The sequence below is a fragment of the Sebastes fasciatus genome, chromosome 14 (assembly GCF_043250625.1).
Source record: "Sebastes fasciatus isolate fSebFas1 chromosome 14, fSebFas1.pri, whole genome shotgun sequence".
In the NCBI taxonomy this organism is placed as follows: Eukaryota; Metazoa; Chordata; class Actinopteri; order Perciformes; family Sebastidae; genus Sebastes; species Sebastes fasciatus.
The window spans coordinates 19576035-19603886 of record NC_133808.1 but is presented as its reverse complement, the minus strand read 5'-3'; the positions used below and the strand labels follow the sequence as shown (position 1 = coordinate 19603886).

At 39.7% G+C, this 27852-nt stretch overlaps 2 protein-coding genes across 10 annotated transcripts in view; both read left to right on the top strand.

Moving 5' to 3' along the window:
* prmt2 (protein arginine methyltransferase 2) overlaps positions 1-17885 on the top strand; it is a 303518-nt gene extending 285633 nt beyond the window's left edge. Inside the window, exon 10 of the transcript XR_012597169.1 lies at positions 17873-17885. The gene's annotated coding sequence lies outside the window, so the exon portion shown is untranslated. The remainder of the gene's footprint in view (positions 1-17872) is intronic.
* The window catches only part of LOC141782805 (hyccin 2), a 51711-nt gene that overhangs the window by 3522 nt on the left and 20337 nt on the right, over positions 1-27852 (top strand). For 2 of the 9 annotated variants that reach the window (XM_074659551.1, XM_074659560.1), the window contains exons 2-5: positions 15517-15601; positions 21671-21749; positions 24845-24946; positions 27309-27488. In XM_074659551.1, coding sequence (XP_074515652.1) covers positions 21699-21749; positions 24845-24946; positions 27309-27488 — 333 coding nt within the window. In that variant the 5' untranslated portion in view covers positions 15517-15601; positions 21671-21698. Of the gene's footprint in view, positions 1-606; positions 751-10261; positions 10433-12039; positions 12168-15516; positions 15602-21670; positions 21750-24844; positions 24947-27308; positions 27489-27852 lie in introns of those variants that run through there. The other 7 variants (XM_074659557.1, XM_074659552.1, XM_074659558.1 and 4 more) reach the window with 7 other exon arrangements.

Here is a 27852-nt window from a genome sequence, read left to right as displayed (position 1 = left end):
CTTAATCTGTGTCCCTGTCTCCAGGAGTTGAGTTTCTTCTATTGCTCAGTCTAACAAATGGTAAATTATTCAGCCCGTGTTCTTTGATGAGGAGCGGAAGTGGATGTGGAGTTGGTGAAATCAGCAGTATAGTTATGAAGTCATGTGCTGTATAAAACTCACTAGAAGCTGAGGGAAACTCTTATGAACTCTGAGCTGACTAATAATGCACAATATTGCCGTTTGTTGCCCACATGTCTGCAGCAGATGTGAGCTTATTGAGACAGCGTTAAACCAAAACAAATCTAGCCGTAAGTGTATTGAGCCCCAGAGTGTGTTGCCTCCCTCCCACCTATGGTGATGCACACACGCCTAGGGGATCAAAGCTGTAATTAGCCTGCCATGGATTAGCAGTGGGGACTATTTTCCACTGTACTCGCTCCCACAGAGCCAGAGGATCACACAGGCAGACAGCCCACTGTCCTTCCTCTTCTTCCAGTAGAGAAAATCTGAATTGGCATGTTTGTTGTTGTCCCCTCCAGGCCAAGCAAACGAGACGCATCAGTTTGGACATCGGGCATTCCTTAAATTGATTGTGGTATTTTCCTTTTGTTTGTTGTCATTCAGCATCCAAATCAGTCCTTGATGTACTTATAAGTCAACAGTGGAGTCATTCCAGTCGTGTTGCGTGCAGCCAGTCTTGAGAATCAGCTGGATATGTGGTTTGCATGCTGAGAGAGCTGTGGTGCTGCTGACTCACTGCACTGCCAGGTATGAGGTCTGTCTGTGTGTTGGCTGTCTCCATGATGTACAGTATATCTCTCCCCCAGCGCCCCCCCCTGCTCAGAGACTTGTCTCTCCTTCAGCCAAACACGAGTTCATACTGTTCCTCCGGGGGCTCCAAAGAGGTGGAGCGGCATAATGTGTGTACTCTCTTGTTTGTAAATGAATCAATGCTTTCAAAACTGATAGGTTTGGGAATCACAGGGTATATTGCCCAAGCTAATGATGATGGTATTATCATACGGGCAATTCTGCGAAATGCATTGCACGTCAGGAGGGTGAATACTTGTGTCTAGGGCTGCAACTAACAATATTTTCATCATCAATTAATCTGCAGATTATTTTTCTCAATTAATGGATTAGAACTAGAAAAGTTGTTGTTAGTTGTTTGGTCTATAAAATGTCAGAAAAAAATGTCAGTTAGTGTTTCCCAAAGGCCAAGATGACGTCCTCAAATATCTTGTTTTGTCCACAACTCAAAGATATTCAGTTAACTGTCATAGAGGAGTAAAGAAACCAGAAAAAAAATCAGATTTAAGAAGCTGGAATCAGAGAATATTGACTTGTTTTTCTTAAAAGATTACTCAAACCAATAAATCGCTTATCAAAATAGTATAATAGACAAATTGCTGCAGCTCTAGTTGTGTTGTTAAAGTTATAGGATTAAGTCACTGCATTATGATTCAGTTTTACAGAAATTTAGAGGAAGTAGAAGTGTCTAAAGATACAACAATATGTACACATGTACTATCAATCCAACAAAAGTCATAAACAGCCATAAATCGGTAAAAGGCAGAACTGCCAGAAAGCAGAAATGTTGGCAGCATTAAGTGTGTCGTAAAGGATGGATACACCTCTGCCATATCTTACTGTACCTCAAATATTTTCAATATTGGCTAATGAAGCTTAAAAGAAGAGTCAAAATTAGGAAATTACTGTTGGAAATCCATAAAAACCATCCATGCTTGTTGACAGTGTGTCACTAATCTCTCCAAGGAGAACACATTGTAGGAATTCTTTGTCAAACCTGTAACTCAAACTTAGTTTTTGTTTACGTAGTTGACATGTGACAGAGGAATATGTGTGCTTGCAGTGTAATATTTAAAAAAGTTCTCACTTTACATGTGTAAAGTAGCCTATGCTGCTGAACTATGCTGCCATCGTCGGAGTGCTGGTTTGCTGGACGTGTGTGAATGTTTTGATTAGGTTAGATTAACTGTATTATCCCTCCGGGGAAATGGCTGGTTCCCATGGAAGTGGTGAAAGGCTTTGTTATTGTTCTGCTGTACAGTATGACCGGTTGATTTCAGTGTGCCACACTAGACTCTCACCTCCTTCTCTTCATTTCAGTGAGTGCTACGTTTGCAACCCTCCATTAATACGACGCTTTGTTGGCAGAGCAAGTGGTTAACCTTTAATCCACCATTCTGGATTTGACACAGCTAATTTACAGCTTGTGTTTTAGCCAAATCTGTCTGATACACTGTTGAAAAGAAAGAAAGAAAGATAGCTATTAATATATAATTTAAAGCTATATTTTTTCTATTTAATAGCAAACTACAGAAGATCTCACAGCTATGGACTATCAGTGTTAGATGCTTCAACAAGGTAGAGCAGAGACATATCTAGTTTAATAATCAGATCCAAAAGAGAGAGCAAAACTCAACATACAAGTCTTTTTTTCAACCCGTACTGCTACAGGTGCTCATATAGTGTAACTATTCTCATCACAGTTTATGGGATTATTGACATAAACATTACTTTTTGACTAAAAGTAACCTATTTGTGCAAACTGCAATAACAACATTTTCACAATGTACACATTTTCATTTTATTTAAATATATTGACTAGTCCTATTTCCGAACAACAGTACCAAATAAGGCTGCAACTTTTCATTAATAATTAATCTGTCTACTATTTTCTCGATTAATCGATTAGTTAGATGACATCCTCAAATGTCTTGTTTTGTCCATAACTCAAAGATATTCAGTTTACTGTCATAGAGGAGTAAAGAAACCAGAAAATATTCACATTCAAGAAGCTGGAATCAGAGAATTTGACTTATTTTCTTAAAAAAATACTCAAACTGATTTATCGATTATCAAAATAATTGGCGATTAATTTAATAGTTGACAACTAATCGATTAATTGTTGCAGCTCTAAACCATTCTCGTTACAATTTATGGGATTATTAACAGGTAACGTCGCAAACTGTCATGAACATTACTTTTTGACTAAATCCAATATATTGACGAGCCCTATTTCCGACCAACAGTACCAAACCCCTAAGTATTCAATTTACAGCGATGGAGAAGCAGCAAATCCTTAACATGAGAAGCTGGATTCTGTGAATGTTTGACATTTTTGGCTGATAAATGACCAACCCTGCTGCTCTGTAGTAGTGCCCTAGAGGTCAACATGGCTAGGACGGTTGAACATCACACAGGTTTTGCACACTGGGACCAAACTCAATTGAAGGACTGTGTGGTAGGAATAGATTTGTTTCTCTGGGAGCCTCTCGCTGTAAACATAAATTTTTACGAAGAAGTAACCACATAAAGTATGTTGAAAAGTCATGTTATTTAAGACTGCTCCAACAAAAGTTACAGCTGCATATTGAGCATTTGACTACTCCTTCCGGCAACTCCTGAACAAAAGGAAATAACAGATCTTGTTGTTGATCTGAACGCAATTTACAAGAGACTGAAAGGCACCTGAACTTTCCCACTGTTGCACTTGATGTGAGTGGGGAAACACAAGCTCTGTATCATCAATGTGGCGGCATGGACGGTTTGTTTAAGCCAAGATAATAGGTCGTCATCCTCTCGGAGCCACTGTTTTCTGCTGGGCTTTGCCTTCCTTGTCGGTCGGCTCTCTGCTCTCCTGCTCAGCTTGCTGGTCACGACTCAGCGCCTGTCTCAAGTTGAACAGATGCCAATGCCCGGTTGATTCCAGGAGCCTTTGAATTATTGCCAGTTATTTGTTGTTGTGATATGAGGGGAAAGACATGGAAGGGAAGCGGTGGCTTTTGCTGGCTCAAGCTGTGAGCACTGGAGAGTGAGGCACATGTTCACAAAAGTGTTGCCTTGCATTTAGTGAGGCTTAGCTGCTAATGCTGCTAGTGTACTGAGCACTGTTTGGTAATAAGGGGGTGGAGGATTTCTAGAAATTATGCAACCTGATCAAATATAGACAGTCAAAACTCAGTCAAAAGGAACTGTTTGCATGGCGTAATTACATTTTTTAGATGTCTAGGTCCAAAGTCTGGCCCGAGCTCAATGCTTATTAACTTGGCTACAGTTTCTAGCGGAACACTGTCATTGTCCTGCTAGGGTAATTTCTTTGCGTCTGCTGCAGTGGGGTAGATGGAGCCCACATTGTTGTTGTTTTCATACTGTAGGAAACAATTTGATTTAACAACCATTATGAGTCTCTAGGGTGGGAGGAAGTCTGGAGGCCAAGCTCTCTGGCTTGATTTTCTTGGTATTCAGCAGTTTTGCAGCCCACCCCCCATTATCTGAGATGGTAGTTTAGTAATGCGCCCACTCTCCTCTGTTTTCCCCTTAGTTGATCTTTTGGTCACGCAAGCTGTGGCGGTCTCAGGCCGGTGGGCCGTGCCGTGCCGTGGTCTTGGCATGTCACAAAAGCTCAAGGTGGCCTATTGTTAGAAGACTGCTGAGCAGCTTATTTGGCAGCACAGTATTTTCCTCCGTTTCTCTGGAGTAAAGTTAAACACTTAGCTGCTCCCCCACACACACACACCACGCACCATGTCAGCAGCTGTGCTAAATGCTGTGGAATTAGTGGTCATGTGTCTCTACTGTCAGTGAGTGAACTTGTGACTGCCAAAGCTTTCATAAAAAAACAATCCCCTCCACCTCATGGCTCTTTGTTTTACAATACTTATTATGTTCAATGCAAAACAGTACAATAGACTGCTATAAATCCTACTTGTGAAACTTGTAATGTTCCGTTTTTGTTAGACAAAGGTTGATTAACCTCTATGGTATTTGAGGATGTATTGGTGATGCTATATTGTACGGCATCATAAAGATAAGGTGATTGTAATGTTTACCCTTTCTTATATACATGAGGGGAACAGAATGTTAAAGCAGAAATGAAAGTTAAGCTGGTTTACTAAATGGATTTCCACTCTAATGAACTATTATATAACAAACATGACAAATGTAAGCATTTAAAAGAAAAATGAAGCTCTGTTTTATCTTGCATGGCAAGAGTGCCGCCATGTTGCAGTACTCTAACCCGTGATGTCACAAGGTTGGTTAGCTCAGCTGAGTTGCACAGATACAACGGTAGAGACTGTTAAAGACGGATACTGAGGAGACACATGACAGAAGAAAACATAAGAGGGGACACTATTGTATTGTTCCTGGATGTAAAGATGAGTTTTACAATGTTTAAAACCCAGGACAAAACAGTTCATTTCTACCAATAATAAAATAACTAACTATCTAACTCGGTTATACTCCCAAACTGACGTGCACATGGACCGACTTGGTGGGCTGCTGTCAGAGGCATCTCCGAGCGGTGTGGATGAGGGAGCCCCAGTTTTCACTCTGTGGTGTCCATGTGTCCATCGGCTTGGGATTATAACCGAGTTAGATCGTTGGTTAGTTAGTTAGTAAGTTAAAGGAGAACACGGATAAAATTAGGGCGATAATGTCTCTAGTGTTTGCTTTGGAGATGAGTTCTATTTTGTGACGGTAGTTTTGGTAGAAGCAGAAGCTACCGGCAAGTTACATAAACAAACGCTATTACGTGGGCTTCAGAATAAAGTAGTGCTTTCATCGTTTATTTTCTTAGCGACCCTGTCTTTGAACAGTCTGTATGAGACAGCAGAGTACAGATTAACTTGGTTGAATGTTACATTTCCACTTTAAAAATGAAATCCAATAAAACACCACCACTAACCGCAGCTTAGAAAATTGATAGACTTGTGTGACACAGCGTGTCAACAACTGAACATTACAACCTTCATGAGGATTTATTGCACCACAGTGTTTCCCCCAGAATTACTCTAAGGTGCATTATTGATTATGTTCTATGTATCATACACCAGAAATGCACAACAACTCTCAACTTACTACTTTGGTAATACAGTCGAGTATAAAGGTGTTATTTTTCTTTTTGTAAGGAAAGCCATGACTTGTCAAGACACTACACTTGGCAGTCTATGTGCTTCCTTGCTTATTATGATGCTTGTCTGAAAAGTATAGGGTGTTGAACACAACAACCCATTGTATGTCATCCTGGATGAGATCACAAATGCTTGAAATATAGCAAATGCCATTGGCTTTTATAAGTCGAGTTGTTTCTCCTTGATCCCCAGCTCTAATTTGTGTAGGTGAGGTTAGTGTGGGGCACTCTGGAGGGTATGTTTGTATGTGTTTATCCTGTATGTAGATGTGAATACACGCAACATTTGCATTGAAAGCCTTTGTATGCCTCAGTTTTAGGAGCAGAGCGGAAGGAGGCAGGATGCTGTTGGCATTCACCTGTGCTGTTTTGTGTTGTGGCTCACCCTGTCTAATTGGTGGAACCGTGTGTGTCTGTGTGTGTGTGCTTAGTTGCAACACAGGCCCATCCCAACACGTCTGGCCCTGCAGCTGCAGCAGAGCTAATTTTAGCCCAGGATGTGCGTACGCCTCAGTTCCCCTCGCCTGGCCTATGAGAGATGAGGAGAGGATGAGGGAGCCAATCTTTCACTCTCTCCTTCTCTCCTCTATTCTGTGCACCCAGCTCTCTTTTTCCATCTTTCTGTATTATTACCTGTGTTGTGTATTATTTATGCATTTTCTATGTCCACGTGTCCTCGGGGCAGAACTATTGATTTGCACAGGAACATGCAGTATATTGACTGTATTTGCCTGTTTGTGACCTTTACTCACCAAAAGTCCTTTCTGTCAGTTGGCGTCTCACTGAGGTGTGTACCTCTCAGCCTCACTATCTTTATAATCTATGGTCATTATTCTGTATAGAAAACCAGGCAATAGGGGTATTTTTCCAGTGCTGTATTTGCTATAAATAAACCTCATTCTATTCCTGTGCAGACAGCCTGCTGCACTGGTGAGTGGCTGGTTCTTCTTACGAACGAGAGATTACAGCCGACTGGTTCACTGTGGTCAGGTATTAGAGTTAATCCCTCTACCTAGGGGAAAGTGTCTGCATAAAGTGTGTGTGTAGCATGATGTGTTTCATGAGGAATGGCCACCTGCAAACACACATGCACCAAAGAGGTCGAGTAAAATTCCCTCATGACTGTGTCAAAATAAATGTGTTCGAGGAAACAAAAAGCCCCTGTAGACTCAACTCAGTTCAGTTATTGGTAATAACTTATATTTTCTGATTGGAGCAGTTAAATGGCCCTAATTTAGAAAGTACAACATGTTAAAATCTCACAATATTTGAGTGTGCTGTATGAGTTCAGTATCACAATATTGAAACAGTGAGGTGATATCTTTAGGAGGGATGTCACGAGAAGCGGTACCTCAGTACCAAGTCAATACCAAAATTGTTTTTCTACAGTAACGTAGGTACCGTCAGGGCTAGATACTAACGGCGTCCCGTCATACCAGGGGTGATAGAAAATGTGTTTGGGACCATAGACTGTATGTAAGAAGTCGACGTGGTCACCGTGATGTCACCCATTGATTTGTGGACTGCCATTTTGAAACCTTGAGTTCGGCATTTTGGCCACAAGATAGCCACGCCCTAAAGCATACCCTGCTTTATGGTCTATTTTACTCTAAATAGGATCATAATTTAGTAAATGAACATCATGCTGTATTGAAGAAGACTTGAAACCAGCGATTGAGACCATAAACTCATGTTTACAATGTTTACTGAGGTAATAAATCAAGGGAGAAGTAGGCTCATTTTCTCATAGACTTCTATACAACCAGAGGAGTCGCCCCCTGCTGGCTATTAGAAAGAATGCAAGTTTAAGGCACTTCCACATTGGCTTCACTTTTCAGACCCAGAGTTGCCCACTGATTGGGACCCAGTAAACTCACTATCGACACGCTATTTTTTCCCTGATAATGCTACATTGTGATCAACTAATCCGTGTTGAAATCAGCAGGACAAGAGCTAGTTAACATTAGCTGTTAGCAGCCAGTAAGCAGCACAGTCCTGCATGGGGCTAACAGCTAACGTTAACAGGAGATGACATCGATTTACATTATGATGCGTTCAGGCTCTATTCAGTAAAAAATGAGGACAAAGGTAAATTCTAACGTTATCATGATGTGTTCAAATGTAGTCTTGTAAAATGTAGTTTTTTACGAGGAACTTGAACAAATCTAGTTGTTTGTAGGAGAAGTTTTCACAGCAATATAAAACAGATAATAGAGGGGAAATTATGACCTGTTTAACTTCCTAACAGAAACCAGTATGCAAACAGTAATAAAGGAAGTATGTTGAAGTACATGGGATTTATTGTTTTACTTTTGTTTTTTCCCGTGGTATCGAGAATAGTGGAATTTCACTGGTATTGGTATCGACTACTAAATTTCTGGTATCGGGACATCCCTTATCTTTACCAAGAAAAACATTTGAATTCCTGTAATGGCATGCATCCACCCTGCTTACACTGAATCCGTCCCTGTTTGACCCTGTGATCTGACCTTTCTCTTGAAGAGGTTAAACACAAAGAAAAATTTCCCAACATGGGTCAATACATTGTCATACCATCATTGTTGGATATTTAGTTTGTCATGGTCACAGTAGACAGACTTGAAGGAAGAAGGACAGCGTCAGAAGTAGCACAAACAGAGCTCGCTCAAGCTCAATAATTCATGGCTGACTGAGCTAAACTGACCTTGAAAAATCCCCACTGTTGAAACCTGGCACTGCTCATTTAGGGCAACGGGGAGAAGTTGAGACAGACAGATGCAAACCCACGCATATAGTACATTTGTAGTCTCCCTTTTGGCAAGGTGTTTTTTCTTTAGTGTTGGGCATTCATTTTGAACTTTCATCTAGTTCACACATGGTCTTTATTTAACTTTGGTTGTTTTTTGTATCTTCACTAGGTTTGAGTTCACATGTGAGAAAGAAACATGTTGTAACTTAATGTGTCACAGTAAGGAAAGGAAAGCAGCCTGTTTGCTCTTCTCTGAGAGATTTTATTGTGAGAAAGCTTAAAAAAAGAACTGTTATAGCAATCGCTGATGCAACTCATGCTGTTTTATGGCTATAAAAAAATGGATCTTGACTAGCAACCACTTCTACAGTCTGGACTGATTTTCATATTCAGCTCTTCCATTTGTTGTTACTGCACCTGGTACTGTACAAACATCAGGAAAAGTGAATAATGGCAATGAGCACAGGCCCATCATGCTTTGCTGAAGGGACTGAAATCAGATTTGTTCCCTCATTCCTCCTCTCTCTGCCAAAATCTCTCACTAATCTCATGGCACGACCGTTTGCCAAAATTCAGTCTGACAATTTAACTCCCAAAAAATTGTGTGTGTGTGGGTATCAGTTTTGATTACAAGTGACGGTAGGCGTGCAGCCTAAACTAACAAAACATGAAAGCTGTGGTGCAGCAGAGAAAAACTGTAGGCGCGATCGCACCAGTTGTTTAGAGGTCTGCAGCACACAACGGCCGGCATTTCCTCGAGTGTTTAGGACACTTCTTTACACGTCATGCTGAAAAGTATTGCACGCAGTTATCACACTCGCTGACTAAGGCTACTGCAGCATTTGTCATAACGATGCAACACCATACTTATTTTTTCTTCCAAATGTTCCTACATTTGCTCTGCTTTGATGGATGTTGTGATTGCTCACTTTGCAGACTCATGTTTGGAAGTGACACACGGTGAAAGTAGATGACTTTGTGGGGGAATAAAATGTTTATTTTATTTTCATCACGAAGCAACTGCAGCCACGCTCAATAGAATTTTATTTCAGTGTTTTTTTTTATATTATTATTCAAGAAAAATAATATTATTCACAGATATTTAACACAGAGCATTTTCACTCCACCCCCAATAAATTAATGAATGAAATAAAATACAATATAATAAATAAAATAAATAAATAAATCACCAAAAGTAAAAAAATAAAATAAAAATCAACGATTTAAAAAAAGCCATATTTCAGTGTTTTTAAGGCAGTTCACGACTGTTAGTGGTTCATTCAGAAGCCAAAACTGCCAACACTGGCAGGGGAAATGTGAAACTGTTTCCCAAAAAATAACTAATACAAGCTCAGTGTTGATTTGGTTCATCTTAATACAACTAAGGGAGGTTTCTACTTGGACAGACTAGCTATTTAAATCATCCATAGCCGTCTCCTGTCCCCTGTCTTGGGTGCAGCAGTGGTTAAGAGTGGTTCTCTGTACTTTGCAGGGCAGTAACCTTGTGTATGTTTACATTGGTTTAATGAGTCACTTAGTCACGGATACTCGTATGATTCATCCGTCTGCAATGAATGATGAACATTGTTTGGTGCTTGAGGGAGCCCTCCATTTAGTACTCATTTGAAATAAGACTCCAGTTACTAAGGGGATAGCTTGTAGGCTAAAGCTATGTGGTTTTATGTCGTGCATTGTTGCTAATGTGTTCTTTTATCTGCATACTCATCAGTTGGACTGAAGCCTGGCATATAATGCTGCAGCTGTTGTGAGGACTGGCTAAGACGGTGTGTATGTAAGAGTGGAGTCATGGTACAAAATGTTAATCTTACGTTGTTGTTTTGGATTTTAGCTCTGACTTCACTGATTGCATAAAGGGATTTTTCATTGACCAGCTTAGCTAACAAATACAGTACTTATTGAGTCATGAGACTGCAGAGGTTCCTGACTCCAATATGAAAACAACCTCAGTCAGAGTGTGAATAGTGAGCAGTGCTGTCCCCTCCCTATTAGGTGCAGTTAGAACAACATGTAGCACTCAATATCTGCCTGACTGAGCCCTTTTCTCAGTTATGTATTAATAAGTGGCCGTGTGAAAGGGTCTACTGTTTTAGCCCCGTAAAATCAACATAAGAGTACATTTATATTGTGTAGAGACTGAGAAAGGATCGATTGAACACCGATTAAAAATGCATGAAAGATTGCAGCAGTTGTTTGTAACTGTGTCAATATTAATCACCATGACCGTTTTTGACAAGCTCGATTTTTGTTTTAGACACGCTAGCTAGCGGTGCGGCTCTAAGGATGTTGCTGTTGGTTAGACAGACGGTTGGTCAGTCTACTACTTTGGTCCAGACTGAATAATCTCTATTGATGCCCAGATGATGAATCCTAATGACTTTGTTGATCCCCCGGCCTTTCCTCTAGCGCCACCATAGATACAGAGCACAATTAAGTCCTGCCCACACCGGAGGGGGAAACAATTCATCGCTCTCCATTGACTTTGTTTGAAGGTTTCCTCCTCGTCACTTTCGTCTGCTAGCAAACAAAAGACAGATGCCTAAAAGCTGCTGTATCATGTGATGCACTACCAACAAGGTAAAGAACCCAAAACTAAGTTTTTATAGGCTGCCGGACTGACAAACTGAGGATAGAGGTAATAAAACGAGAGGCCTCAGCAGGAAAAATTGGAAAACTGTGGGATCTGTATGCCTAACATCATATGTGCAGCAAGCATTTTGTCCAAATGTCCAAATTTTAGTTATCAGCTGCACCCCTGCTAGACATAGGGTGCTGAAATAATTCCTTGACAGGCTGAAATGTTACGTTTTTACCTAGCTACAGGCATTTTGTTTGCGTTTCAGGTGCCAATTGTTTCCCCTGGTATGGTTTTCAGAGTATTGCGCGTTGAGCTCTATCTCTATGAGGTTGACATGTTTGGGCTTTAGTGAAATACTATTGGATGGATTTCTATATAATCTATATTCTGATGTCTATGGTGCCCAGAAGGTGACTCCTAATGACTTTGGCAATCCCCGAACCTTTCCTCCAGTAAAATATTTCATAATCTACCAGATGGATTGACAGTGACACACATTAGTACAGACGTTTGCCTGACTGCAAATTCACATTGGAACAGATTGTGTGTTAACTGCTCTGTCTTGAAACTAAATACACAAAATACACTTGTTGGCTTTGTTTCAGCCTTGTGCACCGTTCAGCAGGGTGTTTAGCAACGCCATTGTGATTTGGGGTTTGAAGTGGCGTAAACAGGATGGGTTGGCACTCTCCTATTCCCTCGTGAGCCCCGCCACAGGACAATAAGCAGGTCCAGCATAGAGGAAGAGCAGCCCTTGAAGGAAAGTTTGCTTATTGTCATTCACCAGGCCTCATTAGGTGTATGACATATTTAGCCAACAGTGAAGTGAAGGCTGGTTGGAGAGCACTGTTGTTGTTACTAGACACGCAAATACTGGGATGAGACGGGTGCAGAGTGGGGAGGAATTACACTGAAGTCCCAAGGTACGCTTCCAGCTAATTATGCAATGTTGTAACTAGAAGGAAGGACAGAATTATCATTATTCCTGTTATCCAGCCATAGAGTCTAGATGTCTACTATGTTTATTCTGACAGTGGTTTTATATTGACTGTGACTTTTGGGTTGCATGAAGACAACTCGACCCGATATCCAGGGTTAAGGCAAAAACCCTGTAGGCAAGACTGAAATTGTTGAACTGAAAAATGCATATTCTTTTGTTGGAGTGCAGTAATTTTTGATCTTATACCGTATAATTTGAGGCATCTACAAAATGTTGTGCAACAATTCAAAGACCAATAAGCAGCTCAGATGATGATGGTTTCTTTCACATACCTGTTATTCTCTGAAAGGTCCTCAGAGATACTTTGAGTGGAGATACCTCCTGCTCTATTTGTTCCTTATTTTTATTGATAGAGCTGCAACTAACGATTATTTTCATTGTCGATTAATCTGTCGATTATTTTTTTGATTAATCAATTAGTTGTTTGGTCTATAAAATTTCAGAAAATGGTGAAAAATCAGTGTTTCCTCAAAGCTCAAGGTGACGTCCTCGAATGTCTTGTTTTATCCACAACTCAGAGATATTCAGTTTGCTGTCATAGAGGAGTAAAGAAATCAGAAAATATTCACATTTAAGAAGCTGGAATGAGAGAATTTTTTCTTTAAAAATTACAGATTAATCGATTATCAAAATAGTTGGCGATTAATTTAATAGTTGACAACTACTCGATTAATCGTTACAGCTCTAGTTACAGAGCTGCGCTTTTTTGAAAAAGCAGTAGAGTCATACACAATGGGATAAACGAATTAAAGATATCTAATACATTTATTGTAAAAGATATAAAGACAATGGGGAAAAAAACACCTTAAATTGTTTGTGCTAGTATTGGCATTATATATTTATCTTCCAGTTTATGTAATTTTATATTGCAATATCAATATATTGTGATACTGACACTTTTTCTGGAAAATCAATTGAGGAATTGTTCATGAATGAAATAACCAATTTAATTGTTTGTTTTTGGGCTAATCCAGCCAGTTAAATGCCTGATAAATCAAAGCACTGCATTACACTGATGCAAAAATGACATAAAAATCCATTATTGCCATCAAACAGTGCTGCTCATTGATTTGCAACATTACCCACAATGGCCTTATACACCCAGAGGTATTAAAGAGATGGATGCGTCAATATAAACAGGTTTTCGCTTGCCTGGTCAGGCAAGTGGGTCAGAAATCTACTTGCCCAAAGTCAATTTTTATTTGCCCCTATACGAACTAATTTATTTATTAGCGGTTATCAGATAACAACAAAAAAAAAGGTAATTGTCATGTTTAATCTTTATTTAAGTAAATTAATCTGGAGTTTCACCCACATACTCTAACGCCACCCAAGTAAACTCTTGTTTTCAGGATAATAGAAAATGCTCGCTTGCGCTTCAGCTCATGAACTTTGTCTTTACCCCCCGCCATTTTCTCGTGAGTGCCCAATCCTTACTATGCATGTACAATTCTCAACAGAGATGAGAAGGAAGCTAGATGGCTCACTCCTTACTCCTTCCATCATCAGCAACTGAAAAAAGTAGTTAAATTCTCTTTTACCACTTTTTTTGCACAATTGAGCAAGTGAGTTGCTATATTTACTAGCCCAAAGTGGCATTTTACTTGCCCCAGGCAAGCCCATGTTAAGCTCTGATAAACATGTACCATGAGCCCACTGCTAGCATTTTCTGTTTGGTGAAGTTCTGAGACATAACTACCAAATTAAAGGAATGAGATAAATACCTTAAATTAGGTTGATAACATTTAATGGGTAGTCTATTGTCCTAAAGAACTCAAAATATGTTCCCGTCAAACCTTTAACTTACATAACTCTGTCATCTAATACGTCATATAATACGTCATTAATGTTCGTGTTGTTATTCAACCCTCCTCCCTCGCTCTATTTACTCGACCTGGAGCCACTGTTACCCTCTGCTCTGATGAGTCACACAGAATAAGTACGCTTTATCTGGCAAAGGAAAATAAATACCACATCACTCTAGACAGATGGGACTTCTGCATGGTGATTTCCTTGAGTCTTTGTGATGAATTGCTAATGTAAGAGTCCTTCAGATAAACACAAGGTTGTGTTGGAGATGCTTAACATGAGATGGAGTGCTCAGTGATGTGGCACCGTCTGCTTCTCAGGGACACGCAGCAGAGCAGAGATGGCTTTCTAACAGTATCTTCTTTTGTGCCACTGAAGCCTTGATTTATTCTGCCAAGTACAGTAAATACTATGGGTGTGGATCCTCAAGATGCATTTTTAGCCGGAGAGGACAACAAGTTCGCCAGCTGACTGTTGCTATGCAACAATAGGAAACTTGAAAATTGACTCCTTGCGCCATGCCTCCAAATAACCTTCAAAACAAAGCGTTTGTTGAACAAATGCATAGTTTTCATTATGGAACAAAATGCATGTTGTTGGTTAGTAGTACTCTGTAGCAAGGCTTTTCTGCATCACAGTAATGCTCTTTAATGTTTAAACTGCATCTTTTAGTGGAGGGTCGTGCTGTTGTAGCAACCATCTGTTGGTTTCCAAGTCTCCATGTTGTCAGCTGCTTGTGCATTGTGTTGACTGATTATCTGTCATGTGTGCTGCCAACAGAATTTCCCCTTTTTAACAAAATAAGAGTCAAAACCATTCTTTGAAGCACTGATTGAAGTTTATTTGTATTTCCTTTCAAAGTCTGCAATCTTTCTTTTACAAAACAAACGATTGTTTGGTCCATAAAACTTTATAAAAACTGTCAAAAATGGCTATCACTATTCTCGAGAGCCTAACACCGAATTGGCACCAGAGCAGCAGCAAAGTGCAATGTCTATGTAAAGCTGCGGCCAAACTAAAAGTAGGGAAAGGTTGAACTTTTAGCAGCAAAGTGCAGCCAGAGAGGATCTGCAGCCAATCTGTAAACACATTTTGTAACTCTTGTGACATATTGACCTATGTTGCAAAGAATTTCTTCCCCACCTGAAACACATGAACATGCCTCCCAGCAGCAGAAAAATGTCATTTTACTGCAGCGAGCCGCACTTTGCCACTGCCTGGTGTGAATTCAGCGTATGGTGATGTCATCAAATGCCTTGTTCTGTCTGACCAACAGTCTAAAACCCAAACATATTAAATGTAAGACAAGGGAAGGCAGCAAATGCTCACATTTCAGAATCTGGAACCATCAAATGTTATGTATTCAAGCTACTGTATATGAATCCAGTTTAATTTTTCAATGCAATGCAGATAACCACCACTTTTCCTATGATTAATGGATCATTTTTTCCTTGTTGTTGCAGGTGACCCTCAGTGATTGACAGATGTGTGACACTGTGGAGAACCATTTGCCTCTCCCAGTGGAGATCTGAGTTCTGGGACACTGAGGTAAGTGCACAACATGTGCCTATTTCATTGATACACCTGATCGGGAAGTTCTTGAATTTATTTTCTTGATGCTATGTTCTTGCTTTGGTGCTATAAAATTCAGTGAGGGGTGCACAATATAGATTGATAGATTGTCATTATCAATTATGTAAAATGCTACTCTTGAAAATGACTGTATATCAATCTGACTCATGATGCCAGAAACTGCAAATGAGATTTAAATGTGAGCTGTTGACAATTCTTGACAATTCATCCCCTAATGATCTCATTGATGGATTGTTTTTTCCCCTTAATGTTGCAGTTACAGATGTTTTCATCAAGGTTAAGCACATGTTTTTCACTCTGGTTAACTGTTTACACTTTTATATCTCTATTTTATGCAATTAAACCAAAAAAGAAAATAGAAGACAATTAGCTCTCACAATTTAAGCGTCATGGTGCTACTGACATATGAAGGATAACAACAGAATTTGACATCTTTTCATGTTTCTATACATTCTCAGGTTTTAATTGTTGTGTGTATCAGCTCATCTTTTACCTTCCACTTACAGCAGCACTCTGTTTTATAAACATCATAAGAGCAATATATAATCCAAGTTGATTTTACAAAACGGACATTTCTTTTTGGTGAATATTTGCCGTTGTCTGAAAGTCATCTGACTACAGTTCCCATGGTAACTGATAGGCCTGCCCGGACCAATGGAGAATTTCACTTCAGTGAGTCTTTGACAGTTTGACAAGCCGGAGGAAGTGAATGAGTCAGCCTTTCATGAAGAGCTGAACAAGCTTACTAAACGGAGCCTTTCAATTCACACACTCAGATTCACACAAAAAGATTTGACTCGTTCATATCGTCATCAGCGAACATGATCTGTGTCTCCTCCAGGCCTACAGTTAATAGGATATTTTGCTCCCCTAAGCCTGTTTCGTAACATTTTCAGGCTAATCTGCACCGCTCAGAGAGCCGCCGTGCTTCGTTTTATGTTGGATTTGTTTAAGTCGGTAACCTCTAAATACTGGTTGGTAATACTGACGTGCCTTTAAACTGTTGCAGGGTACATACAGTAGGTAGTCCAAGGCAACAATTTGCCTCTGACTGAATTGGATGTTATAGGTAACTAGTTTTGCCTTTCTATATTAAAACTCACATTACATCAGTTGAGTTACAAACAGCTGTTTATTCAGTTAGTGTGATAAAATATAATATCAAAGAATGGAATTGCATTTTACTTTCATTTAACCACATTGTGTTTGGATCAATTTACAACACAAAACAATGACAAATATTGTCCAGAAACCCTCCCAGGTACTGCATTTAGCATAACAAATATGCTCAAATCATAACATGGCAAACTGCAGCCCAACAGGCAACAACAGCTGTCAGTGTGTCAGTGTGCTGACTTGACTATGACTTGCCCCAAACTGCATGTGATTATCATAAAGTGGGTATGTCTGTAAAAGGGGAGACTCGTGGGTACCCATAGAACCCATTTTCATTCACATATCTTGAGGTCAGAAGTTAAAGGACCCTTTTGAAAATGTCCATGCCAGTTTTTCCTCGCAAAAAATGTGCGCAAGTTTGTAGCGTTGTTTAGCCTCCTTTGCAACAAGATAGTATAACATGGTACCAATGGATTCCTCAGTTTTTTTAGTTTCATATGATGCCAGTATCGTCACTCTAGGTTAAAAACTGAGCCCACTACGTCCTCTGAAATATCAATTGCGTTACTGTGTTAAAGAAATTAGTGGTGTTAAAACAAATTTGTTAACGCGTTATTATCACGTTAACTTTGACAGCCCTAAAATAGATACATATGTTTGCATAAAGCAAGCATATTTGTCCACTCCCATGTTGATAAGAGTATAAAATACTTGACAAATCTCCCTTTAAGGTACATTTTGACCAGATAAAAAAAGTGTGATTAATTTGCGATTAACTATGGAAAATCAAGCGATTAATTGCAATTAAATATTTTAATCAATTGACAGCCCTAATTTATTTATTTGCATCAGTTTCTACCGGCCATTTGTTTGCCAGCTAAAGTAAGAACGTTTACATATCTTGTCTTGCAATATAAAAACTGTCAAAGACATAGAGAATGAGAAATGCAAATCCAGAGAAGCCTTAGAGGGTGTGCAAATTTCCTGGCCTGTAATAATTTGGGTGTACCAAATAAGATTAAACAGGGGTGTGTCAACATTATGGCTTACTGTGGGAGTGAGCATTAGTACCGTGCACACAGTTTTACACTGTTTGGGACTTACAAAAAGGAACAGAGTGAACATCTTATGCGCAGAGGTTGCTAAATCTGACAAAGTCTATGTGTGCATGTTCCTAATATTGTGCTCACACAGCCTTTTCCTCTTGAATCTCAACAGTTTCATACGTCTTAACTACCTAATCTCTGTAGTCTGACTTCTGCATGTGTCAGAAAGTTAAGCGAGGACGTTGACCCAGATACAGCTGCAATGAGTTTATTTACAACACTCTTCTGTCACATGTTGCATGCTGTGGGAGCACTTTTATGTGTCAAATGGAGGAACACGGAGCAGGAAGAACAGTAAATAGGTCAGATCTTAGATTGTTATCACTACAGATAATCACAATGTGAAGACATATGTTTTAATTAAATAGCTCATTGCAAAGCTCTTGAGTAGAGGAGGGTCTTGTTATCTTTTGTCTAGACTGTGGCATCTGTGCAATAATCAGTACAAATGACATGATGTCACCTGTAATCCCAAATAAATTCTCATATAACAATAGGTGATGCTATAATTAACTACCATTGCATACTGCTATATCATCATGTATGTGCTCTATATTGTAGTCAGTTAATTTATGACAATTGAATATCACCGTCAAATCCACAGTATTTGAGAAAAAGACCGAGGGAAATGTCTTGAAGCCTTACAAGAACACTTTACACTCAGCCAGCAGAGGCTGTTGCCTGAAATGTTAAATTGGATCTTCCCACTTTGAAATGAGAATATTGAATTAATCCTTATCCCTAATCCCATCAACTCAAAACCATAACAACTTTATGAGCCACACAGTTGTTGTTGTTTTTTGTTGTTGTTGTTCTTTTTAATCATGCTTTTTATTGTTTTCTTAAGAAAATGACTACAACAACCCAAACCATAACAAATAAAGTAATATGTACATAATAACAGATAGTAACTGTAAATTGGAAAAGTTTTCAAAAACAAGGGAGGAGAAAAAATGGTAATGATAATAATAAAAAAAACAATAAAATAAATAAAAAAAATAAGAAATATAAAAAACTTGTAATAAATAATGTTAAATAAAAGAAAATAAATAAATAATAATAATGATGATGATGAAATAATAAATGAATTCACACACCAGATTAGCCACATAGTTTTTCTTGTTTTTTAGTTTGTTTTTTTAATCATGCTTTTTATTGTTTCCTTAAGAGAAATGACTACAACAACCAAAACTATAACAAATAAAGTAATATGTACATAATAACAGATGGTAACTGTAAATTGGAAACGTTTTTCAAAAACAAGGGAGGAGAAAAAATGGCAATAATAATAATAATAATAATAATAATAATAATAATAAAGAAGAATAAAGAAGAAGAAGAAATAAATAAATAATAAGAAATATAAAAAATTATAGTAAAACATGTTATTGTTGTTATTATTATTATTATTATTATTATTATTATTAAAAATAATAATAATAATAATAATAAAAATAAATACATATTAATAAAATAAATTCACACACCAGATTAGCCACATAGTTTTTCTAACACAATCTTCAAGCATTTCCATAATGAAAAGATAAGACATGTTGAGGATGCATGGCTTATTAACTTTAGGACTGTGTTTTCAGAAAGGCTCCAGTGTGACTCAGTCAGGTTTGGTTGCTTTGCCATTCAATACCCTTTTCTTCCTTTTAATATCTTTTTGAATTTACCACCCAGTCAAAGTTGATGATTATAGATTTTACTCAGTGTATTTTTTCTAGTTTTGTTGCATGTTGTCACGCTCATCTTGTGTGCTTTAGGCTTTCTTAAAGGCTAACAATGGTAGCTCAATCATGATGGTCTTAAGTGAATGTTGTCAAATTGTGTGAAAGGAATTTGACATTCATGATAAGATGTACCCTAATTCTAAAATTACATAAGCATTGTTTATGTCTGTCATTTTGGCAGCTTAGCACACTGTGTCTCTTTCTATCGCCTACAGTCTGTATCCAAACTGTCGCTGGAGTCTGAGACTACCCCACCTCTCACTCCGCCAGTCTACACACACACACACACACACTTGCTGCGACACATGGCTCCGTCATAGCTAGCCTTTTTATGGGATAATTAATGAGAGTATATTTTCCGTGGGATGATGTCTGAAGGAGAAATGGCTTTTTTATTTTGGGCAGTTTGCTGAAGTTAATTTTAGCTGCTGGATACCGAGAACAAGACCGGGGATAAGAGTGTGCCTGTAGCTCGAGATCCGAATATGTATGAAGAGACTAGGGACTAACTGTCTTTTGTTATCTCATCTCTCTTGGTGTGCTATGAATAAAATGTGTATGAATGAACATTTAAAATTCTGATCTCTGGCGTTATGTTTTAATTTAACTAAGGTTTTTATTGGCTAGATTTCATAAGAATGCACATGAGCCACGGACCAAAAACACTCAAGCTTGGCCACCTCAGATTTGAATAGTCAAGGGAAAGCCCGTATGACTGCCTGTAGTGGTTCATGTTCATGTCATCACTTATCCACAGTGACAGGCAAGGTCACTTAGGTGGCTCCTTATGTAACAGTGAGGTGGTCAGCAACACAGCTTTCACACTCATAAGCATTTCTACATGTTGCATCCCATTTACCACAATTAACATCACTATTGAACTCTTTCCAAAGCATATCATAGTTTTAATTACTGTTTAACATGCAGGGAATGTTTTTTATTTATTTCAACTTGCAAGACTTTAAACAGGTAAAATGAACATTTGTTTTCCTTTTATTTTCAAAATTATTTACCAGGGATGCACGATATGGATTTCTTTCAGCCGATACCGATAAGATATCTGATCATTTCACATTTCAAAAGAAGTTTATAACCTGTAGTTTATTCACACCTGAGGGTAAGATAGGTTAGATGTAGTGAGCAAAGATGGATGATTTCATATTCCATAGCTCTGACCGAACCTAATCTAACTGACATCACTAATGTTAACACAACAAAAACTAAAAACAGTTCTGACTCTTCAAATATTCATTTATTTTTTCTCTTTAAGTACATCAAAAAACTTGTATTGCAAATTGCAATCGTGTTGTTTTTCTCTGAAACTGTGAAAAACGTCCACACCAGCGACGTCATGTTTGGCCCTCTAGTCAGCGAGCTGCGCTTGATTTTCTTCTGTGTTTATTGGCGGATCGAAAACCAACTTTAAAGGAGCATACCGCCACCTACTGTATTGGAGTGTGTAGATGCTGCACTTGTTAAGTCATGTTAAATACATAATAACTAGCGGCGGATAATTTATCGGCACTGATATATATTTTGCATCCCTATTATTTACCATTGCAGTTGTAATCACAGGCTAGTTTGAAGAAAAAAATGTTGAGTGTCCTGGAAGCATAAGCTTAATGGTTAATACGCATAACCACAACGTCTATGGTTCAAGCAAGTTTCAAGTCTCTGCAGGTTAGTTTGCATACAGTACTGAACTGAAATGAAGAGAAATTGGTGCTCATTTAGTAGGGAAAATTAAATTAGAAAAATCTTTTTTTGTTTTTAACGTGATCTTTGTAAAGTGGTTGGCAGTAATATGAAATACATGTACTTTGAAAATAGCAAATGGGCACAAACATGGAAAAGTGCTGGTATTGCCCCTCATTATGTCATTTCACATATGGTCTGAGTAAGTACTCACTGTTCTCTTCCTCTAACTAACTGTTTGCTTTGCTTCTCTTCCTCTCTACCCCCACTCATGTCTCCTCCTCTCTCACTATCTCTGTTCTCCTTTCCTGTCACCATATCTCCATCTCCCCTCTCTCCCCCCCTGTCCTCTGTGTTTCTTTGTCTACCAGGCAGCCAAGGAGGGGGTCTCTGAGGAAGATGCTGGGTTCAGAGCGCGGTGTTGTCGAAGAATGGCTCTTAGAATTCAAGGTAAAAAGCCGCCCTCTCCTCTCTTCTCCTCTCCTCTCCTCTCCTCTCCTCTCCTCTCCTCTCCTCTCCTCTCCTCTCCTCTCCTCTCTTCTCCATCATGACTCACGTCAATGAAATGTTCTCCTGGAGGTTATCTCTTTTTACAGAGAAACCACACGCTGTGGGTGTAACAACTGTGATGAAAGAGAGTGTTGAAGTGCAAGTTTGTGAGTGTCACCTCTTCAGCATTTCAGTCCTTTGTAAATAGTAATTCATTTTAGTGAATGCAAGCAAGAACGGTGGGCATTTAGGACAGTTAAAACTCAGGGTCAGCTCTGCTTTCATCAGTGTGAGCTGAACTTGACCAGTTCAAGCTAAACTGTACCCAAAGCATTTTTTGGTCTTGTGTACAAGCCTTGTTGTTCCCACCATTACTGCCATATAATGTTCCCTCAGGTGCTTACCTGGCTCTAATGTCTAATGTGGAACAAAACCAAGTCTGTATGGATTACACAAAGCTACTTTCTAATATAGATTTACTTACTTTCTAACTGCTAACTTCTATTAGTGGTAGCATTTATTTAAGGTGACGTCCAGGTGTGATTTAAAAACAATCTTGTTTAATGCTGTCTAGGAACTACATGCTATGCATTTCGATACATTTCGCTATACTAAAGTACATCTGGGTCTAACAAAGTTTATTTAAACATGACGAACCTCTGTTGTCCACAGGACGCACGGCCAGCTCTTTTCTGCACTGCGCTGTCTTTACTCACCAGATCTATTTTTGATGAGTCTCTGAAGCACAAAATTCACTACATGCCTGTATATAAATGCCGATGTCACTTGTAAACCGACCAAAACTGTAATATTTAAATTTGAATGATATATTTAATTTGTTATGGGCTTTGTCTTTAGGAGAAGAAATAGTATAGATTACTTTTGAAGCAGTGTGCTGCATACATTCAATAAAACCAGTGAAGTACAGCCGCAAAGTGTTATAATCTAGTACTTTACCAATCATAAAAGCAGCTGCTTGAAGACTCTCCGTTTCTGAAATGTGGACATTGGACACCGGAGCTTAACACTACATGTCCACCAGATCCGGCGAGGACACCAGATGACGCGCTGCTCCACTCAACTGGCCGCTCAAGCGGTGACGTACCCTATCGTGGAATGCACCTGATTGGTCCCTGGTTCTCTGCTCACCGTTTCAAACAGGAAACAACATGTTGGCCTGGTCATATGTTTTCTGTTATTCCATCTAAACAATCCACCAAAATCTACTTCTGATAACATTTTAGGTGAGAAATAGGCTATGCTTCTGCTGAATCCTGTTTAATTTTATAACTAGATCGCTTGGTTTGACAGCTTGGTCCAAGTTTTACAAGCCGGACGCGTCACGCTGGATGGGCTCCTTTACATAAATTTGAGATTTTCCAACATTATGCAAATACAGACACCTTCCAACGCGCCGTAACACTCCCAACATGCACTGAGCGACTGCCTCTCCTGCTTTCAAAAGGAAATGAATGGAAAGCGCTCCGACGCCCTCCGTCACCAGATCTGGTGGAAATGCGCCGTAACGCAGTTGCTCCGAGTGGACATCAGGGAAAACATGACAACATAGGTCAGCTGACCTGAGCCTGTTGAGAAGTCATGAAATGGCCACTGTATATTAAATATTTGAGATTATCTGTTTGAGATCTAGTGAGAGTAACAAGCCAAAAAGAACAGATCCGTGTGTAGGAGAGCACATAATTGTGAAAGCGAAAGAAGAGGGAGTATGATGAATAGTGAGGGAAATGGATTGGTATGACTCACTGTGTGAGTTGGTGCAGGCCGGGCACATTGTGTTCTGTCCTCAAAATGACCATACTTAGGCCGTGCGGAGAGGATACCGCTGCCTTTAGTCATCTACAGGCAAACACACAGTCTTGACCATTTAAAGAATTTCACCGCAGGATATTCTGACCCTGTCAGATATCATCACACTCTGTGACGTCCAGTTCCTTCAAAGAGTTATTTTGTGATTCCTTTTCATGACTTTTATCCTTTTTCACTTAACCTCTCTCACTGAATTGATTTCTCCACATTTCCCAGGATGCTTTTTAACACTACCTAAGAGAATAGGCCTTTTCCAAAAAGACGTTTTGAGACGTCAGTTTGAAAAGCACACAGTGTAAATAATACAAATAAAGATGACTCAATTCAATTTAGCTGTTCAGTTTCAGGGTCCTGGTGTTGTACCTGCTGGCTCACTGTCATGGCTTACTGGGACAGAGATTAATGTTAATGTTATTAAGATTTAACACCTGTGATTTTCCTGCTGTGAAAAAGGTATATTGGTGTGAATTTGTGCCATTCAGGTCAGACATCTAGGTGGAGAGAGTGATTAGAAATAACAAAGCATGACATTTCAAATAGACTCCAATTGACCAAAAAGCTGGTCTATTTGGGCAGCTGCTGGTGGAGAAATTGGCGTATCTGCCTTTACTATGATGGATTTATATTTCTGAATTATTGTTGAACACCCACACAGGTGATTTCAATCACTCTGGCGGATTAGACCTTTCATCAGATTGAAGTTTGGAAAAATGTCCACAAAATATGTAGCGTCCGCAGCATGTACGCTTATTTCTGCCAACAATCTCACAATGCAATTTCGTTGAATTTTAGGGATCCGAAAATTACATTTGTGTGTCCCTACACCTGACAGTGACTCAAAATAATGATGGATAAACTAGTAACTGCTCAAAATCTCAATGTACTTCTCCCTATTGAGTAAACTATTGAGTGTTTGAAGTAAGGAGAGGTGGAAGAGTGAACAAGGGAGCAATTTCAGACACAGCTAATGATAATGGTGTAAGTTGTCCTGCCCCAAGAGGTGCAACAGAAGCAACATCTCTGAAACCTAAATGTCAACATTTGTCCACTGAGATTAAACCCCAGTAGGGCGTATTTTATCCCATGCATATTATAATGGTGACTATTTGTAGGGATGCAAGGGGAATGATTCAGAGGCCTTACTGTGTGCGTCATACCAAAATTCTGAAGAAATGTAAAACAAAGTTGAGTGCAATTGCTCAACAAACCTTTCTCTGTCCTCGATCCAGTCCTTACCAGAAAAACACATCCCCAGCTACGCCGGCAGCCTTCATCTAAAGAAGTCTCTGGTGCCAGCGCTCTACAGAGTCATCCAGGACCCCAACAATGAGGTGAGAGGGCCCACACGCTCATACAGAGTCCCAAGTATGGCTGTTTTTAGCTCTGTGTTGCCTGTGACTCATGTGATGTAGTCTCAGTTGGCAGTGAGCAAGAAACTGACAACTGTGTCTGCGAGCTACACATACAGACTAAAACACACACACTGTACTCTGGGAGAGTATGATGGACGGGTGCGTGATGCCAGCCACGTCACCTGTGAGATGGCACACTGTGTGTTCTCTATACACTCTCACACACACAGACACACAAAGCACTGTGACAGACTGGAACATCTGCTGCCCACACTGGAAAAGTTACATGCATAATCAAATATACAAACACAAATATACAGAAACTTTATGAACACAGACTTAAGGCCTTTACACACTGGGGGTGTGATGAATAAACAACACAAAAATGCAAAATACTCGCCTGCGAATATTATCATACTTGCAAGCCCACCCGATTTTCATTGCCTTCTCCCGGTTTCCTCCCGGGGTCACAATTAAACCGCATTTCTCCTGATTTACGGCAAACAATAATGACGATAATACAGCTACACCAAATGTCATTCCCCGCTGGGAGAGATGTTCGTGATACAACGCGGTTTGCGCTCGCCAGCACCCGAAGTTGGGCTTTGTTCGACGCAGCGAAAAGCCACCGTGGCGCGGCGCAAGCCATTGGAAACACATTTTTTTCAGAGCGCAGTGGTGCCGTTGTCACGTTGTGTCTGAAAGGACCTTCAGCGAATGAGATACGGAGAGAGAAATGGAGAGTAGGAGAAAGAAATAATGAATGAATATTACTGATGAACTGAGGAATATTAGTTTATGCCAGAGATTCGCACAAAGTCACACCAGAGGGGCGAATTATTCAGTTTTCTTTCCAGAGAATTAAAAGTAACATTAAAATTAGGCCTATTTAACATAAAAATGCTGTTGCAGTGTGCTTATTATTTTGTTATTTTCATTCTTCAAAAGTCCCCAGAATGCTGGAAATAAAGTCTCTGAATCACAGATTTTTCTGGAGGGAGGACCCCAGACCCCCCACCTTTGTTGTAAAATCCTCCCTATTTTAGACCTATTTTTGAGGTCTCAAGGTTGGCAAGTATGAATATAATATGTCTAGGGCTTTTATTGTGACAGGTAAGAACAAAGGAGTGGATCTGGTCTGCGCTGCCTTTGTTAAGGTTGAAAGGAGTAATAAAGTTTGGCGTCAGGTTCAGACTACAGAGCCTCCGTGTTGTGCCATATAGGCCCAACTCAACCCGTCTTTCAAACGTGATTGGTTGCTGCCTTTTTTCGCGGTGCGAAAGCTCAGAAAATCGACCTCGTTACGAAAAATAATTACTTTGCTTTTTAGTTGTGTAATATTTGCGTCGTGTCTGAAAGTATTCATGACAAAAACAACAGTTTGAAAAAAAAATATTGACGTGTGAATCAATCACACACAAAAAAAACCCTCTTTATTATTAGGTGAGCCGCAACACACAAGCACCTCAGTTTTTTTATGTCTCCTATGCCAGCATGGCTAAAGCAGTATTTTCTCCTTAAAGGACCTAATGACACGTTTTTTTTTTAGCAAAGGCCTGAGGCACTCAACGAGACGGGACTTTAATTTCACTCTAATGATACAGTTGCTGCCTCCAATTCTCTTCTCCCCCCTTTCCCCCCCCCGCTCTTTTCATAGTCGAATTTGGGTGTCAAGCACCCAGGGATCTAAATTCCATTAGTGTTGTCAATCTGGCTGCACAATCCCATTGATGGTCGGACAAGTGATCCAGGAGAGAGAGAGAGAGAGAGAGAGGGAGAGTGAGGTTGCAAAGTGTGCTCGACTGTTGCGTGTTTGGGTGTTTTTAGCTGATGACATGGAGGGCAAAATGACTTGCCAAGTTCATTAATGAGTTGCAGCTTATTTCAGGGTCAGCAACAGGCCAACACACACACACACACACACACACACACACACACAGTACACTTCACTGACCCCTGAACAGTATAAACACACTGGCTCGGCTGGCTCCCCTGAGAGTACATCTGACCAGACTTCCATTGTAGTGATTTATCCCCTCTGCTCCTACACACCTCTCACTATTGACCGGCAGCAAAACTTTCCCTCCGTCTGTCCCACCGTGGTATAGTCAGGATAATATTCATTCATTCTGACGGCTATTCAGAAAGGTTCCAGCTGAGAGCTTGGCTTATGTTTATTTTTTTCAGGTTATCATATCTCCTCCTCCAACTTGTCCTGTTCTGGTTTTTCAATTTTTCACCATAGGCATTACGTTCATGTTAATTTGATGAATATTGTATTTCCACTAGGGTCTCAGACCTATACTTATTTACATTTACTTATGTCCCCCCTCCGATCCAGCTGATGGAGCCTGTGTGCCACCAACTGTTCGAGCTGTACCGGAGCTCTGAAGACCGCCTGCGCCGCTTCACCCTGCAGTTCCTACCTGAGCTGGTGTGGGTATATCTACGCATCACAGCCAGCAGGGATCGCCAGAGCAATGGGTGCATTGAGGCCCTCCTCCTGGGCATCTATAACCTGGTGGGTGTCTGTAGTGGGGCATGAGGGGGTAAAGGCAAGACCTTGTACAATATATACATTTGGGGAAATGAATTCTTAACATGCTATCTGTGAGATAAATGTTTGTGAGCCATTTTTCATCCCTACTTCAAAGTATCTATATGGCTACTAAGAGGATAAGGATCGATGAAGAATAAGAAAATGAATATTGTTCCAACTGAGCTGATGGATAAATGTCCTTTACATGGAATGTGTGTGCAGATGTTACTGCAATCATCATCTAGGTGAAGTTTCCTTTTAGAGAAACTCTGAATCCCTGCAGCTTGAGGGATGTTGCCCTGTAATTGACCCTGACAGAGAATCACACTATCATTATGGTCATGGC